Source organism: Protobothrops mucrosquamatus, unplaced genomic scaffold (assembly GCF_001527695.2).
Source record: "Protobothrops mucrosquamatus isolate PMUCROS unplaced genomic scaffold, P.Mucros_1.0 scaffold300, whole genome shotgun sequence".
Lineage (NCBI taxonomy): Eukaryota > Metazoa > Chordata > Lepidosauria > Squamata > Viperidae > Protobothrops > Protobothrops mucrosquamatus.
In genome coordinates, this window is record NW_015386643.1 from 584,620 (window position 1) to 599,727 (window position 15,108).

The 15,108-nt window shown below is 42.8% G+C and overlaps 1 protein-coding gene across 1 annotated transcript in view; it reads right to left on the reverse strand.

Annotated features, from left to right (window-relative positions):
• Positions 1-14,081, reverse strand: part of OTUD5 (OTU deubiquitinase 5) — a 54,902-nt gene extending 40,821 nt beyond the window's left edge. Inside the window, exons 1-2 of the mRNA XM_015814962.1 lie at positions 13,497-14,081; positions 2,503-2,596 (exon numbers count right to left, since the gene is read on the reverse strand). Of these exons, the coding sequence (XP_015670448.1) occupies positions 2,503-2,596; positions 13,497-14,081 (679 nt within the window). The remainder of the gene's footprint in view (positions 1-2,502; positions 2,597-13,496) is intronic.
• Positions 14,082-15,108: the final 1,027 nt, after the last annotated feature.

Here is a 15,108-nt window from a genome sequence, read left to right on the forward strand (position 1 = left end):
GCTCCCACAGAGTGGGTCTCCTCAGGGTGCCGTCAGCCAGACAGTGCCGGCTGGCGACCCCCAGGGGGAGGGCCTTCTCGGTGGGAGCTCCCACCCTCTGGAACGAACTACCCCCAGAGATCCGGGTGATCCCGGATCTCCCTTCCTTCCGCCGCGCCCTTAAGACATGGCTATTTCAACTAGCAGGACTGGCCTAAGGAGAAATTTTTAGCGGGATTTTAAAAACAATTTTAAATTACAAAGGCCAAATTTAAATATTTCATTTTAATTATGTTTTTTAACGATAGTATTGGGGTATTTTTTGTATTTGTTTTTATCAGGCTGTCAGCCGCCCTGAGTCCGCAAGGAGAAGGGCGGGGTAAAAATTCAATTAAATAAATAAAATAAATAATTAAATAAATAAAGGGGGGGGGGAGAGATTGGCTCTTCCTTACCTAGGGATAACCATGCCTCTCCACCCCCAAATAAATCACAAGCATATTTGAAAAGCTGCAATCTTTTAAAGTGTGATTGCTATACCGAAGGTATAGTAAACTGGGGCTGAAAGAGGAAGTCCGACTGAGTACATCCAGATTATTGATCAAATGTTTCCTATCTCAAAAGGACAAAGGTATATTGCAGATAAGGATACAGAGGAAAGTCACAGAAGATGAAGGAACACACATGACATGACACGCAGACAGGAGACCATTTAAGGATTTACAAAAAGGCACTGCATTATAAGAATTATAAAAGTATAGAGAGTGATTAGGGCAGAAGCAACACAAACGTGAAGTTACAAGATTATTCATCAGGGTTTCTGCCTGCAGATGACAATGAACTTGATTTTCACTATTCTATCCACGGAAAACTTGCATGATTGTGAACAAGTGAGAGTAGAATTTCTGAGTTAAGAATTCTAGCCAATCAAGTAAATACAAGTACTGATAGATTAAAAAATAAAAGATTCAATTTGAGGACAGCTAAGGAGGAAAATGAAGATGTTAAATTTCACCTGAACTGTGAAATGGGTGGCAAATTAATTTGATAAATAAAATAAAAAATGAGTTTTGGAGATATACTCAGTTTGAGATAGTGCAGAAGAAATATCAGATCAACCGAGTTGGATGGACAGAACAAGAACTTAGTAGATTTCAGTTATATCTTATAGGTTGCTTGTCTATAAAAAAAGCTTTTTCTCATAAAGAGTAAAACAACTCAAACTTTATTGGGACGATTGTAACCATAATAAACCCAGCCTTGTACTTCATAAATATTACTCTTTTTAAATAATGGATAATAATGATAACATCTTATTAATGCCATGTAAAAATCCTTCAGCAAGTCAATGTCTCCTCTTTCCATATTAATCATGCTTAAAGCAATACAATTATCAAGATAATGAACTAATTGACATTCATTTGCTCCTTAAACCTGCAAACATGGCCAGAACTTTTCATCCCACCTCTTCAGGACTGCAGGAGAGCAGACACAAAAGTTTTGTTTCAAGTTTGCAATCCCATAGGCTACCCACCAGGGAGTAGAATATAATATTCTCTAAAGCAGGGGTGTCAAACTCGCAATGTCACGTGACGTGTCGCATCGTATCGTGACTTTTTTGCCATTGCGCAATGGGGTGGGCGTGGTTTTGCTATGGTGCAGCCAGCAGTTTGACACCCCTGTTCTAAAGGCTTAGTGTCTTCAAGCAACAACTCCGTTGCCAATATTCCTATTTCCTGATTTATAAGGCAGTCAACCAGGAGGCATTCCCAACTAAAGGGGTTCTCTATTTTGGGGAAAAGAAAAGACCTGATGATACAGAGGTTTTCCATCGCTAGTATATACATGGCAACAGATTATTCCACAAACATCAATTAGATAACCAACAACAGGTACTGAATACCAAAAACGGTTTTCAGCTAACAAAATAATAAAGTATATATGGATTGCTTTTCCTCAGCAAAAGTTAAACGCTACTAACATTTCCAGCTCAGAGGAAATAATGGAAGCCTGAACTTGCCCAAGTATTTGACTCTATCTCATCCCACTACTAGGTCTCTGGCTCAAGTTAAAAGGTTACCTTCATCTCAAGCTGAATACCAAATTAAGTAAGCTGCATTAGAGACCAAAATGAAAAGGAACCAATGAGGTTAAAGGTGAAAATGTGGCAGCAACGGGGCAGACAAAAAAATCAAGATGATCGCCTTACTTCCAATACGCCAGTAATTGGATCCCATTTTCAATAGGGCACTGGACATTCGGATTTTTAAATCCCGGCTGCAAGCAGCCTAATACCGGTATCAGTTGTCGAGTGTTAAATGTGAGTGACCATGTTAATGATCAAATCTACAATACTGAAATCTAACACTGGATCTGAAATACCGTAACTAACACAGTGTAAATATTTGACCTGAGGTTATATGTGACTTAAAAAAACCGAGGGAAGAAGATTCATTTCAGCTTGAGTGCTGCCTGCTCTCCAAGCTCTCTAAGGTGTAGATCCCATGAGCAGGCAGGACTTACCCACAGCCCGGAACAAGCAGGCCCCATCTTCCTTCATCTGTTTTATGATGAACCCTTTCTTCTCTCTCAGCGCCTTCTCGAACCTGTGTTCCTGCTGGTGACAGGAGGGGCAGATGTCAGCAAGTTAGACAGCATCCCCATCCCACAAACGAGGGAGGGCAACATAACCAACTTCCTCTCCTGTTCTACCCACGATTACTTATAAAAAGAGGGACCAGGTGGAAAAGCCACGTTGGAGAAGAAAGATTATCCATGTGCATGAAGTAACTCCGATGCCCACTAGAGGCCGCCCACACCAAGCAATGATCATTACAACCCTGGGTTAATGTTCCCAGTTAATTCCAAATTGTGCTGTAACCAAAAATAGTATTATATAGGATTGGCAGTGATCGAAGCATGCACCATTTTATTTATATATCTGTTTTATACTCTGCCTTTTTACTTCTAAGTATGTAAGGCAGCTGACAGCATTTTAAAATTGAAACAGAGTGCAAAAACATAAATTAACCGTAACATTTGTATTGCATGCAATTAATTAAAAACGTGATCAGAAATGTCTTCAGGGATTTTTTTTTTTAATCCAAGCGAGTAGGGGCCAAACACAACTCCTAAGGAAGTGCTCCTTTTTCTGGGAGCAATAGAGGAAAAGGCTTTTTCCTATGTGCTGGAAAGATAGACTGTTGACAGCATGGGATTCTTCCTACAAATCTTGACAGATTGTCAGGTTTGTGGGAGTAATCCCTTTATTGATCCTAAGCCATTTAAGGCTTTATAGCAGTGGTGGCGAACCTATGGCACGCGTGCCAGAGGCGGCACTCGGAGCCCTCTCTGTGGGCACACGTGCCGTTGCCCCAGCCTCACCTCCCCCCCACGACCCCCTCACCGGCAGCCCCCCTGGAGGAGAGTCGCCCCTGAGCGTGGCCCACACGGAGCAGCGTAGACAAGGACATGGCAGCCAGGCAGCGTAGACAAGACTCTGCCCTCACACCCCACCCCACACAGTTGATGCTGTGGGGCATGGGCAGAGGGCATGGCCGCCATGGTGCTGCTGGGCTGCCTGGGCGATCTGTGGCGGGCCCTGGAGGTGGTGAGTGGCCCTGCGGGCAGGTGGGGGACGGAGCAGGGGCGAGTGGAGCAGGGGCGGGGCCAGTTTTGGGGCACTCGGTCTCTAAAAGGTTCGCCATCACTGCTTTATAGTCAGCCCAGCTTCTTAGACTGAACCCAGTAAGCACAATTCCCATATTCAAAAGTCAAATTAAAGCTCTTCAACTTCCATGATTGTTGTACAGAGAATGCCAGAGGTAATGAAACAGAAAGATAACAGCTAAGGAGCTCATACAAGGACAAGGCACCTCTCCAGAGGATTCATGATTACAAGCTCATTTTGGTACAACACCCATGTTTTTTGCAAATACCCAGAGCTTTAAGAACAGCACTTAATGTTATGCCTGGTTGTACAATTCTGTTTTCTGCATTCTCCTACCCATATATATCCAATTCTGCCACCTGTAGGATTAGCAATTTACTTTTTTCAAAAGAAAAAAAAAGAAATAAAAGCACCATCTTCACATTCTAATTAACTAATCCTTTCCTCTCTCCTAGAGATAAACACATTTTGAAGTAAATTCCACAATTTCATATCATAACATTGCTTCAAGAATACAGGTAAGGCAGGGGTGGCAAACTGCCGGCCTGCGGGCCAGTTTTATCATACCGGAGCAGCGCCCACCCCATTGCCGGCAATGGCAAAATAGTCCCAATACATCTCGCGACGTCACATGTCTGAGGTAAGGTTTCAATTAATGTGAGTTTGAATAGTGCAATACTTGATTTATGGCAAATTATGATGTGATAGCAACTTGTGTTTAATGTACTTGCAGAATACAGGAGACAGCAAATATACTTTGCATATAAGTTTATCCTCTTTTATAGTGTTTTATTAATATATAAACATTTATGTTTCATTCTGGAGCCAATTACCTTATTTTTCATAGAAATATCACTTTGAATTTTGTACATTTGAATAATGCAACCATTCTGTGGGATTCATTAACTGTACTAATTGAGATCTATGTATATTGAATAGGTACATTACTTTGTTCAGGAAATGATCACTTAATGACCCACTGCATACAGTCTTCCAGTAATCTATTAAAGATTTTAGTCATTAAAAATTGACACCAACATGATGGCACCCAATTAATTTTAAAAAATTATATTAATGGTAATTCAAAAGAATGCTACTTCAAATTTATTGAGCCTTTTGTCTTTGGGTCAAATAGTTTCACTGCCATCTACTGGCAGCAGTGAGAGCTAGATTTTTAAGTAATCAAGATTTTCTATTGCCTTTGTTAGCAATTCTACCTTTTCACTATTCCCTATCAGCCCCAGTAATTCTGAATTTGAACAGATTAGGGAAAGAGAATATTTGCAGAGTCAGGGCACTAGATTAGAGACATAAGGAAGATTAGGTGACAGTTCCTCTAGAAACCTCTACTGCTGTTCCTTTTCCCTTTAGTTCTGGCTTTACTCCATAATCTTGTAAATATTCAGTCACGGAACAATTTTCTGAAAACCAAAAAGCAGTCTCTAGCCCAACAGAATGTTTTTTGCTACAAGGATTATAAGAAGAGCATAAAGCAGATGACTAATTAATGAATCCTGTATTAACAAGGAATACTGAAAATTCAAAACAACAAATTAGTAGTTACTTAAAAGCTTAATACCTGAAGGTAGATTGAAAACAATTTTTTTCAAATTCATATTTGTTTTGTTACTAGAGGTTTAGGCTTACTCCAACTGTGTTCCTTGGAGACAAAGATCAACAATAAACAAAAAGGAATATACCCCCAGACAGAAAAGAAACTGTGGACGCTTCAAGTGCTACGTTTTGGTGCAAAACTTCCTTCTTTGGCTACTTTTCAAAACGCATTCTCACCATCAATTAATACTTATCAAAGAAAATACAGAGCTGGCTTCTCCAACTAGTGTCCTTGAGGGGTTTGTGTGACTCTATCCCATTTACCAGCATGGCAAAATGAGAGTGCTTAGTGACTGAAGATGGGAGCTATTGCCCGGCCTCGTCTCACAGAAGGGAGTGATGGAGCCATGTGCAAAATGAACCTTAAGCTGTGACAAACTGACAGAGCCCATTTCATAACTGCCATGCTTGTCTTGCAGGATAAGATGGAAAGGGAACTGGATACTAAAAGATGCAGCTTAGCAGGCTGCACACTGCACGTGGATTATATATTGCGTGGCTCTCCTGCCAATTTAGCAGTCAAGTCTTTATCACTGAAAGGGAAAAAACAGGGGGGGGGGGAACCCAATATGTTTTTCATTATCCTGTGAAGATTCCTTAGGCTTCCTTATGCGGGAAGATCTCTAATGAATTCTACTACAGGTAGTCCTTGGCTTACAACAGTTCATTTACTGACCATTCAAAGTTAAGACGGCACTGACATGACCATTTTTCACACTTACGATCATTGCAGCATCCCCATGGTCATGTGATTTACATTTGGATGCTTGACAACTGCTTCATATTTATGATGGTTGCAGTATCCTGGGGTCATGTGATCACCTTTTGACCTTCTGTCAAGCAAAGTCAAATGGGGAAGCCAGATTCACTTAACAACCCCATTATTAACAACTGCAATGATTCATTTAGCGAATGTGGCACGGAAAAGTCGTAAAATGGGGCAAAACTCACTTAACAAATTTCTCATAAATTTTGGGCTCACTTGTGGCCGTAAGTTGAGGACCACCTGTCTTACCAGGTACCAACCTAATGTGATCATTTAGACTTAACAGGCTTTAAAAGAACTTATACTTTTCACTGGATAAGGCAGGAACACTATGATGCTTATTTTCATTAGAAACTTTTCTAGGCAATCTGGCACATTAGGATGCAGAGCATATAAATATAAAAAGAAAATGCACTGTAATTATTGTAAGAAATGGGTACATACTGCAGCCTGATTATATCACATATAGGATGACTCTAATTCCCAGATTGCTCAGCAATAGCTGGACAAGCAAGGGAGTTATGATTGTTGCAATCCAGACACTTACAAGGTTGACCCAGGCTATGGAAACTTGAAGATACATCAACAACATATCCAGACTTGCTATTCCACAAAATTCACCGTTCTGCAGATACACTATTCCCTACAGAGCAGTAGAAAAGACATGGAGTATTCTGCTTCTCACGTAACAATTTGCTATATTTCTGTGCTAAGCATAAAAAAGAAAATTACATTATCTTTCACCTTCCTGCCTAACTTAACATCTGCAGGAAATTCCGTTTTATATATAACTAGCAGATAATGCCAAAATATATAAAGGTTATATAACTCCGCTTTGGGATATGTAAAAAGAAAGATAAACCTTTGGTGTCTTGAAATGAACATGCACCAAGAGAAAGAAGGCCTTACTTTATATGGTTCCTGACTTTGTAGGGAAGACTACTTTACTTCAAGTTTCATCACACATGGTGCACTTCTGTTCTCCATTCCAACTCAACATGAACAAGCCATCACTAATTTATAGGATGAGGAAACAGTAATTCTCAACCTGTCAACTATGCAAGTGTAACATTCTTCTTCATATTCTTTCTATTCAACAAAAAAGCCACATACGTATCACTTCAATTGTTAAAAAATCATTTATCATTTTTCTACCTTTGTTGTCCTTCATCTACCAATTCACTTCCAAACTGAGGTTAGGAAATAAATGTACAAATGTACTGGGATATGAAATTAGAGGGGGTACATGAAACCAGCTGAGATCATGACTACAGCCAATATGGTTATACACATCAAAATTGGAAGGGACCTTCAATCATTCCTAAGAGGTATGTAATATCCTTATCACAATCATCCTGAAAAAATGCATGCACGCCTGCACGCACACTCACACACACATACACACAGACTGTATAATTTGCCTGGCCACTTTGCAAAATATGAAAATGAACATCTTCCTTTCCTCATATCCTTAACTAGTGAGGGACAAGACCGAATTTTTATCTATTCCAAATCATAGATCATACCAAGAGAACTCTTAGCAACATTACTAATACTGATTTGAATGTTTCAATGGCATGTCACATGCCAAATGTTCTTAGAATAAGATGCAACCCTTGCTCAAGGCCTAATTTATCTGTAATTATGATGCAGTAGCTTTACAGGTAGTCCTCGGCTTATGACCATTTGCTTAATGGCAGTTCAAATTAACAACAACCTCTGGAAAAAAAATCATTCATGATCTAAATTCTAATTTACAACCATCACCTTACCCCCACAGTCACATGATCACAATCTGGGCATTTCACAACTAGCTCATATTTACTACTGGTTGTAATATCCTACAGTCACATGTTCACAATTTGCAGCATTTTTGGCAGTTTTCAGCAAAGCACACCACTCATTAAACTGGATTTGCACTTATAATCAAAGCAGATTGACTTATGACCATGGTAAAAATGGTTATAAAATCAGATCATATGATCACAAGGATTTACAATCACAATGACTTACAACAGAAATTCCTGTCCCAATTGTGGTTTTATGTTGAGGATTACCTGTGTCTAAATAGTTCAAACTCCTTTTCGGTGCCAATCTCAATCCTTATAGGGAACCATGCACATATGAAATCCAACTTCATTTAGTCAAAGAACTCACTGAGCTACTTAGTAGCACATTTTGAAGTGTGGACTTAAGCAAAAATTAGAGAGATCCACTTTGTTATAGTGGTTAAAGCATCAAGGTAGAAACCAGGAGACCATTAGTTCTAGTCTTACTATAGGCACGAAACCAGCTGGGTGATTTTGGGCCTGTGACTCTCTCTTAGCCCTAGGAATGAGGCAAATCACTTCTGAAATCTTGCCATGGAAACTGCAGAGATTTTCCAGGCAGTCACCAGAATCAATACTGATTCCAAGACCCCCGCCCAAACAAAACAAAACAAAAAGCAAAAATTACATTCACTTTACTCCATACAAGCCTCTCTAACTGTATTCTTAGATAACTCACACAATCCTTGACCAAGTATTGAGTGAAAGTGATAGGAGTTACAATCCAACAAACGTGGCTGCTTAGGTAGATGGTTCAAAATCACAACAGTGGATACTTTCTATAGAACTGTAGAAAAATTAAAGCAAAAATTCATCTAAATTTCTCTTCAGATTTGCAAATTCACTTCTGATGAACAAGTAAGCAGATATACAGAGATCAGCACATACAATTAAGGCTCATATCTACTATAATCTTGAAAAAGAATTCAATAACAGTAGGACACTTCAGAGTAAATAGCTGTCTCCTCAGTAAGTATCTTGAGGCCCAGCACCTAAGGATACTCTGACAGGAATAGATTGAAAATGACAGTGAAAACACAGTTCCACATTGCTAGCATTCAAAGCAGTGGTGGGATTCAAATAGGTGAACAACCGGTTCTCTGTGTGGATGCCGCTTCTGGAAGTCCATTCTGGGCCTGGGCAACAAAAAATTAGCTACCGGTTCTGCCGAAGTGGTGCGAAATGGCTGAATCCCATCACTGATTCAAAGTATGCCCACCCGCCCAAAAACATTCACTAAGAATATTCAACATATCGGCATATATACTCTTTTTATATCTTTCCCAAAATTACCTGCTGTGCCTAGAACATTTCAGATAGATTATTAGCCTGATGAGTTGCCCTGCATGCTCTGAAATAACTTGTATTATGTAGGTCTTCTTCAATGAGCTCCATAATAACTGTTGTTTTATTAACATAATTTCTGGTCCTATGATAAAATACTAAGGTAACACAAGTCATTGTAGCTGGCTTACAACGTGGAAGAAAGTTGCCGGCTAATTTTTTTTCCAAAACTGCAGAGTCTTTTTATTAAATAATGTAATTGCCAAATGTTAATGTTCCACCTCAATGGAATACGTATGATGTTACAACTTTCTAAGCCTCTGAAACAATTTCATACTCACAAGCATTTTTTTTCCAAAAGAGGAAGACCCAGTCAATGGAAGACACCAAGTGATATAGACTAATACGAATTCTACCAAAATATCCCCCCCCCCTTTTTTTTTTAGAAGGGCAAACTGCCTGGTCTAATCCCAAAACACATTGCTCACAAGCCCAGACTGTATTACTTCTCCTTATTGTTGACAGTCCAAACATGTGTATCTTAACAGAATATAGTACACCAATTAGGATCTGGCACATTAGAACCACAGAGTTACAAACAGGGCATCGAGCTGACCTGTCCCAGAACTTAATTGAATTGCACTGCTATTCAGAAGCCTTTGAAATGAGCTAAGAGCTTTTTGATTTGACAATTTGTGATTATAGACAAATTAACTTGCCCCAAACTTTTAGATACATCAATATAATCATTTAATGGGCTTTTTCAGTTCACAAAGCTTGGCAATTTTCCAAAGCAACTTGCTTTGTTGTCTAATTGTTGCATTTAATAGGCTTTCCCTCAAATGCTGGATTCAAATTCACAGTGCTACAGTTTAAAACAGCTGCTTTGCCTTTTTTTTCTATGGCAGAAGGAATTTGTCTTTCTAATGTGTTTAAATTGGTGCATCTGCCAGAACCTTAAGTTAAATTCCAAGTCAAGTGTTCTGCTTCAACCATTTGACATCCAGATTTCACATCAAATCTAAAAGAAGGCTAGGATGGTAGTATAGAATATTCCAGCTACCTTTTTGCCACATTAACATCCCTTATCTCTTTAGCTGAAATAACTTCAAATGGCTTAATTTTACTAAACGGGAAGATTAAAAAATGCCTATAATCCAGTACAATATGGAGTGATCCTACAGCAGACTTAAAGGCAAGTATAATATGTTTACGCTAAAAACATGATGAATTTTGTCACTCTGGTAGTGCCTAACCCAAATTAGCTTCCACTGGTACGTTGGGATGAAGAGAACTGACTTGTATTTCACAATTTTGACAGTTCTCTAGTTTATCTCAAGCCAGGGATTTGAATCATGAAGAATAGAACTCTTCTTCCACATGTTCCATAAGATCTAGCTTATAGCAACTGTACTAAAAAGGCTCTTTAGTACTGTGGCAAAACACACTGACCTACTGTCAAGAAATGACAGTATACTGTAAAGAAAATTAAAACTTAAGCATGCTGAAATGCTATGTGAGAAACACCTTGAGTGGGGGATGAATGGGGAGATGCTGCCTAGAAAATGGTCAGATAAGAGAGGACATAGCCCATAGCTGCAAAACGGGTAGAAAAAGAAGCTCAGAACCCTCCCTAACCTCTTCTCAGACTGTAAAGGAGAGAGCAGGAGATTTGTACTTTAGGACTTGCAAGATTCTGTTACTATAACCTTACAATAAAGCAGAATTAGCTCAACTGATCATGCGTCCTGTCTGGTTTACCTGAGAAGTCTGACATATGTTTAGGAATAGCCATATTGAGAAGACCAATATGGACCAAATCAATGGACCAAAAAGACATCTGTTTATTCTTAAAATGGAAGGGCTGAAAGCAGGGCTTTTCAACCAGTGGTACGGGTACCACCTGTGGTACATTGGCACCTGGCAGATGGTACGCGACCATCCTAGAAAAGTGGTAGCGGGGGAGAGGAATGAGCTGAACCGGTGGCAACACCGCACAAGCCTGAGCGAGAGATGGCTGCAGCTACAGGGCTGAGCGGAAGCACCAGGATCAGTGCCGCTTTCCAGCTGATCGGCGCTTCTTCGGGGCTGTCAGGGCTCAGTGGAAGCACAAGGATCAGTGCCAGGCTACAGCTGGAGCTCGGCACTGATCCTGGTGCTTCTGCTGAGCCCTGAAGAAGCACCAATCAGCTGGAAAGCAGCACTGATCCTGGTGCTTCTGCTGAGCCCAGAAGAAGCGCCGATCAGCTGGAATGTTGCAGCATCTCCAGGGTCTTGTGATTTACATTCAGATGCTTGACAACTGATTCATATTTATGACGGTCACAGTGTCCCAGGGTCATGTGAAGTGACCAAAACCTGCTGCAACCACCCAGCAGATGGTGGGAATAGAAACCAAACACCCCCCACCCCACCCCCACGGCCAATCCTCAACAGAAATGCTCACAATGATGAAAACCTTGGACAGGAGGAAGAGCGCCGCCGGGCGGGCAGGCTGTGGCTTGGGGGGCACTTTTTTCAGTGCCATTGTAACTTTGAACAGTCACTAAGCGAACTGTTGTAAGTTGAGGACTACCTGTACTTTATCACTTTTTTCCTTCTTTTTTTTGATCATTAAATTTTTGACACCTTGCTAGGCAACTGGTGGTACTCGGATGTTGCCATATCCTAAAAGTGGTACAATGGGTGAAAAGGTTGAAAAGCCCTGGCTTAAAGCTTACTAACCATACATTACATTTTAAATTCAGTTAAATATTTCCACTTGAAAAATTTCACCTTACCCAGCCCTGAAGAACAGCTTATTTAAAAACAAATATTCTGGGTTTCATAATTAGACATAACTGAAACCCAAACAATGTTATACAGCCATACATACAGTACAGGCCTATAAATGCTGGAATCTAACTTCTGAATAGCATGCTTGTTGGACCTGTAACCCCAACAGTTAGTTTTTCTTCTAACATACTTTTACTCAGTCTCTCCAATTCACAATAGGCAAACTCTTTCTTGTACATGTATCCCCCACGTTGTTAGGCAGTTGCCAAATACAGAACTGTAATCACCGATGAATCAGTAATAATGAAGCATGGGGACCTATAATTGCAACTCCTCCAAAACTACAGAAAAAAATATATCATTTTCACTGATTTCTACAGCTATGATACTTTCTCAACCTAAAACAAATGTAAAACAAACGTGTCTTTTTTCTGATTACAATGGAGCTCTTGTTCCTTTTTTGCCCATCACTAGTGTTAAAATGTCATGCCCCATTTTTTTTATCCTAAGCATGTATAATCAATTGATGTGATACCCTAGTTGTGATTGCATAAATGTGTAAAAATAAAAGTTAACTATCAATCAAATAGCTTAACTAATTTGGCAGGGGGAAAAGTAAGACAACCAAAACCTTCTATTCATGAAGCTTTGGGGGAAAATGTTCTGGCAGGCAAAAAAGGAACAAGAGATACAATATCATTATTTCCCCTATCAAAAAAATAAACTGGAATCTGTGGAAGAAGTTTTCTCCTCATATGGAGACTGAATGTTTACCTTTTATTCCCAAACAGGACATAGCATTCCAGTGGACAGCCTCCCCTCTTCTTCGCAAGTTTGAACCCAAAGGATCCATCAGTACCCCCATTCTCCTTTGCCTCACATTATATAATTTCATATTCCACGGTCGCCAAAGTCATGGTCACTATTAGCTAAGCAGATTAAGTGGAGGAGGTTCATTTTCATATCCATGTCCTCAATTACTGTTCCCCTTCCTTTCAGGATTTACAATAACACCTTACTACAATAGCCCCCCCCCCCATCCTCTTTTGAACCAACTCCTTTCTTAAATAAAAATGGCAAATACCTAAATCAAGATACGGAAAGGCTATTTCTGTATGATACAATTTTGACAATTTAAGCAATTATTTCAGACACAATGCTACTACCAACGCACTGAATTTTCACACCTTATTGCCACTGGCAAACAAAACTAAAAATTAAAGCTGGCAGAACTTTTTTCCAATAGAAAATAGGCATAGCAGCCAGTTCATACACGTTCAGTAGCAGTTGTAGGATTGTCAGGAAAGTTGTGCATTACGGGGTAAACTCATCAGCAATTCCACAGGGGCAGCAATTTGGTAGGCCAGCCGGTGTGCTTTTATCCTCATCTCGGCTGGCCATTTCTAACCACGGGGGGGGGGGAGTAAACCATTATTGTCTTATAGTCCAGAGTTGAGCCAAGTCTCTCCTTTGGCTATCACACCAAAGGTGGCGGACTCGAGTCCGATGCCCTCCGTTCTTCCATGCCCCTCCAGAGGCCTCCCTTCTCGATTTTCGGGTCCTTTAGCTAGAGGGGTACCTGCTCGACGGTGGCCGGGTCCATGCTCTCGATGCGGGCTGCCGCCGTCTCGTACTCATCTTCGCTGTTGTAGCCGGCGCCGACCTCATCTTCCTCGGGACTATTGCCTCCCCCTCCCCCAGGCCCCGCCGCCCCGCCGAGCCCTAGCCCGCCGCCAGGCCCCCCCTGCCGTCGCCGTTTGCTGTGGCCGGGCCCGGAGCAGCAGCCGCCGCCTACTCCGCCCCGCGCTTCGGCCGCTCCGGGGTCGAGTAGGCCGAGGCCGGGCCCGTCCCCCCCGGCTCCAACTCCGGGATTGGGCGGCGGAGGGGACCCGGCGGGGGGCAGTCCCCAGCGCGGCGGCGGCGGGGGAGGCGAAGCCCGGGGACGGGCTCCGCCGCGCCCGGAATGCGGATCCCCGGGTCCGACGCCTCCTCCAACGCCGACGCCGCGCGGGTGGGAATCGGCGCCGGAGCAGCCCCGGGAGTCAGGGCCGCCTACGCCGCCGGGGCCCCCTGGGCCGCCGGGGCCTCCCCCTCTCGAGCCGGGCTGGTCCCTATCTCCGTCTCCGGCAGCCGGGCAGGCCTTCTTCTTGGGCAGGATCGTCATGGCCAAAGCGAGGACGGGAGGGAAGGGGACAGGAAGGGGCTGGGAGGAGAAGGAGGAGGAGCAGCAGCACCGAGGGGCGAGACCCCCGGGCAGGAGCCGCGCGGAAGGACGCGTGTGTCGAGGCGGCAGTGGCGGCGGCCAGACGAAGACCGCCGCGCACCGAGGGCCGACCGCCGCCGGGTGCCCGGATGAGACGGGCTAAGCCACGAGCAGGTTACCCGGATGAGGAGGGCTCGGGGAAGGGGGGGGACAGAGGGAGGCAAGGGCAACGTCGGGGGCGAGGAGTGGAAAGGGACGGCAGAAAGGAGAGGGAAGGTGGAGGCAAAGTGCCCGGATGACAGGCTCAATCACAACGTATGGCCGTCCCACGGCAACTCCGCTCAGCTCAGCAGGGAGGCGGAAGGAAGCGAAGCATTCAATCCCCCCAGGAGGCGCCCGAGAGGGAAGCGGCCGTCCCGAGCAGCCCAGTTTCGCTGATGAAAGGGCCTTTTCCCGCTGGCACCTAAAGCTTCCGGACCTCTCGCGGTCTCCTGACAGCGGCGTCTACTATGGCCCATCTATGGGCCCGGCCTAGTGTCAACATCAACACAGCCGGCCTCTGACCCCGGCGAACTCAACTTCCGTTTCCACGCCCCTTAGCAACAGGTGAGGCGGTCCCTAGGCAGACCATAGCAACCATCCCTTGCCTAATGGTTGAGTGACATGTTATTTAAACATTCATGGACTGGTAGTGGCGGAAGTCCTTTCCTGAGTAGACAGCGTTACTGTCAGTTAGCTGTTACCCTGTCTTTTTATTTCTCCTCCTCTTCCCCCCTTCACAGTTGACTGAGTGAGGGAGGCGGGAGCTTTTAATTTATCTCAGCAGCAGACTTCGTTCCGATAGGGCTAGGAATATAATTACCGTTCCTTAATTCGTTAACAAATGCAAATCTCATTTGTAATTGGCGGAAATGGGCAGAGTCTTTCTGATTGGCTGGGGGCTCTCCCGGGTGTAAAAATCGATAGGTTGAGGCAAAAGTTCCTGCGG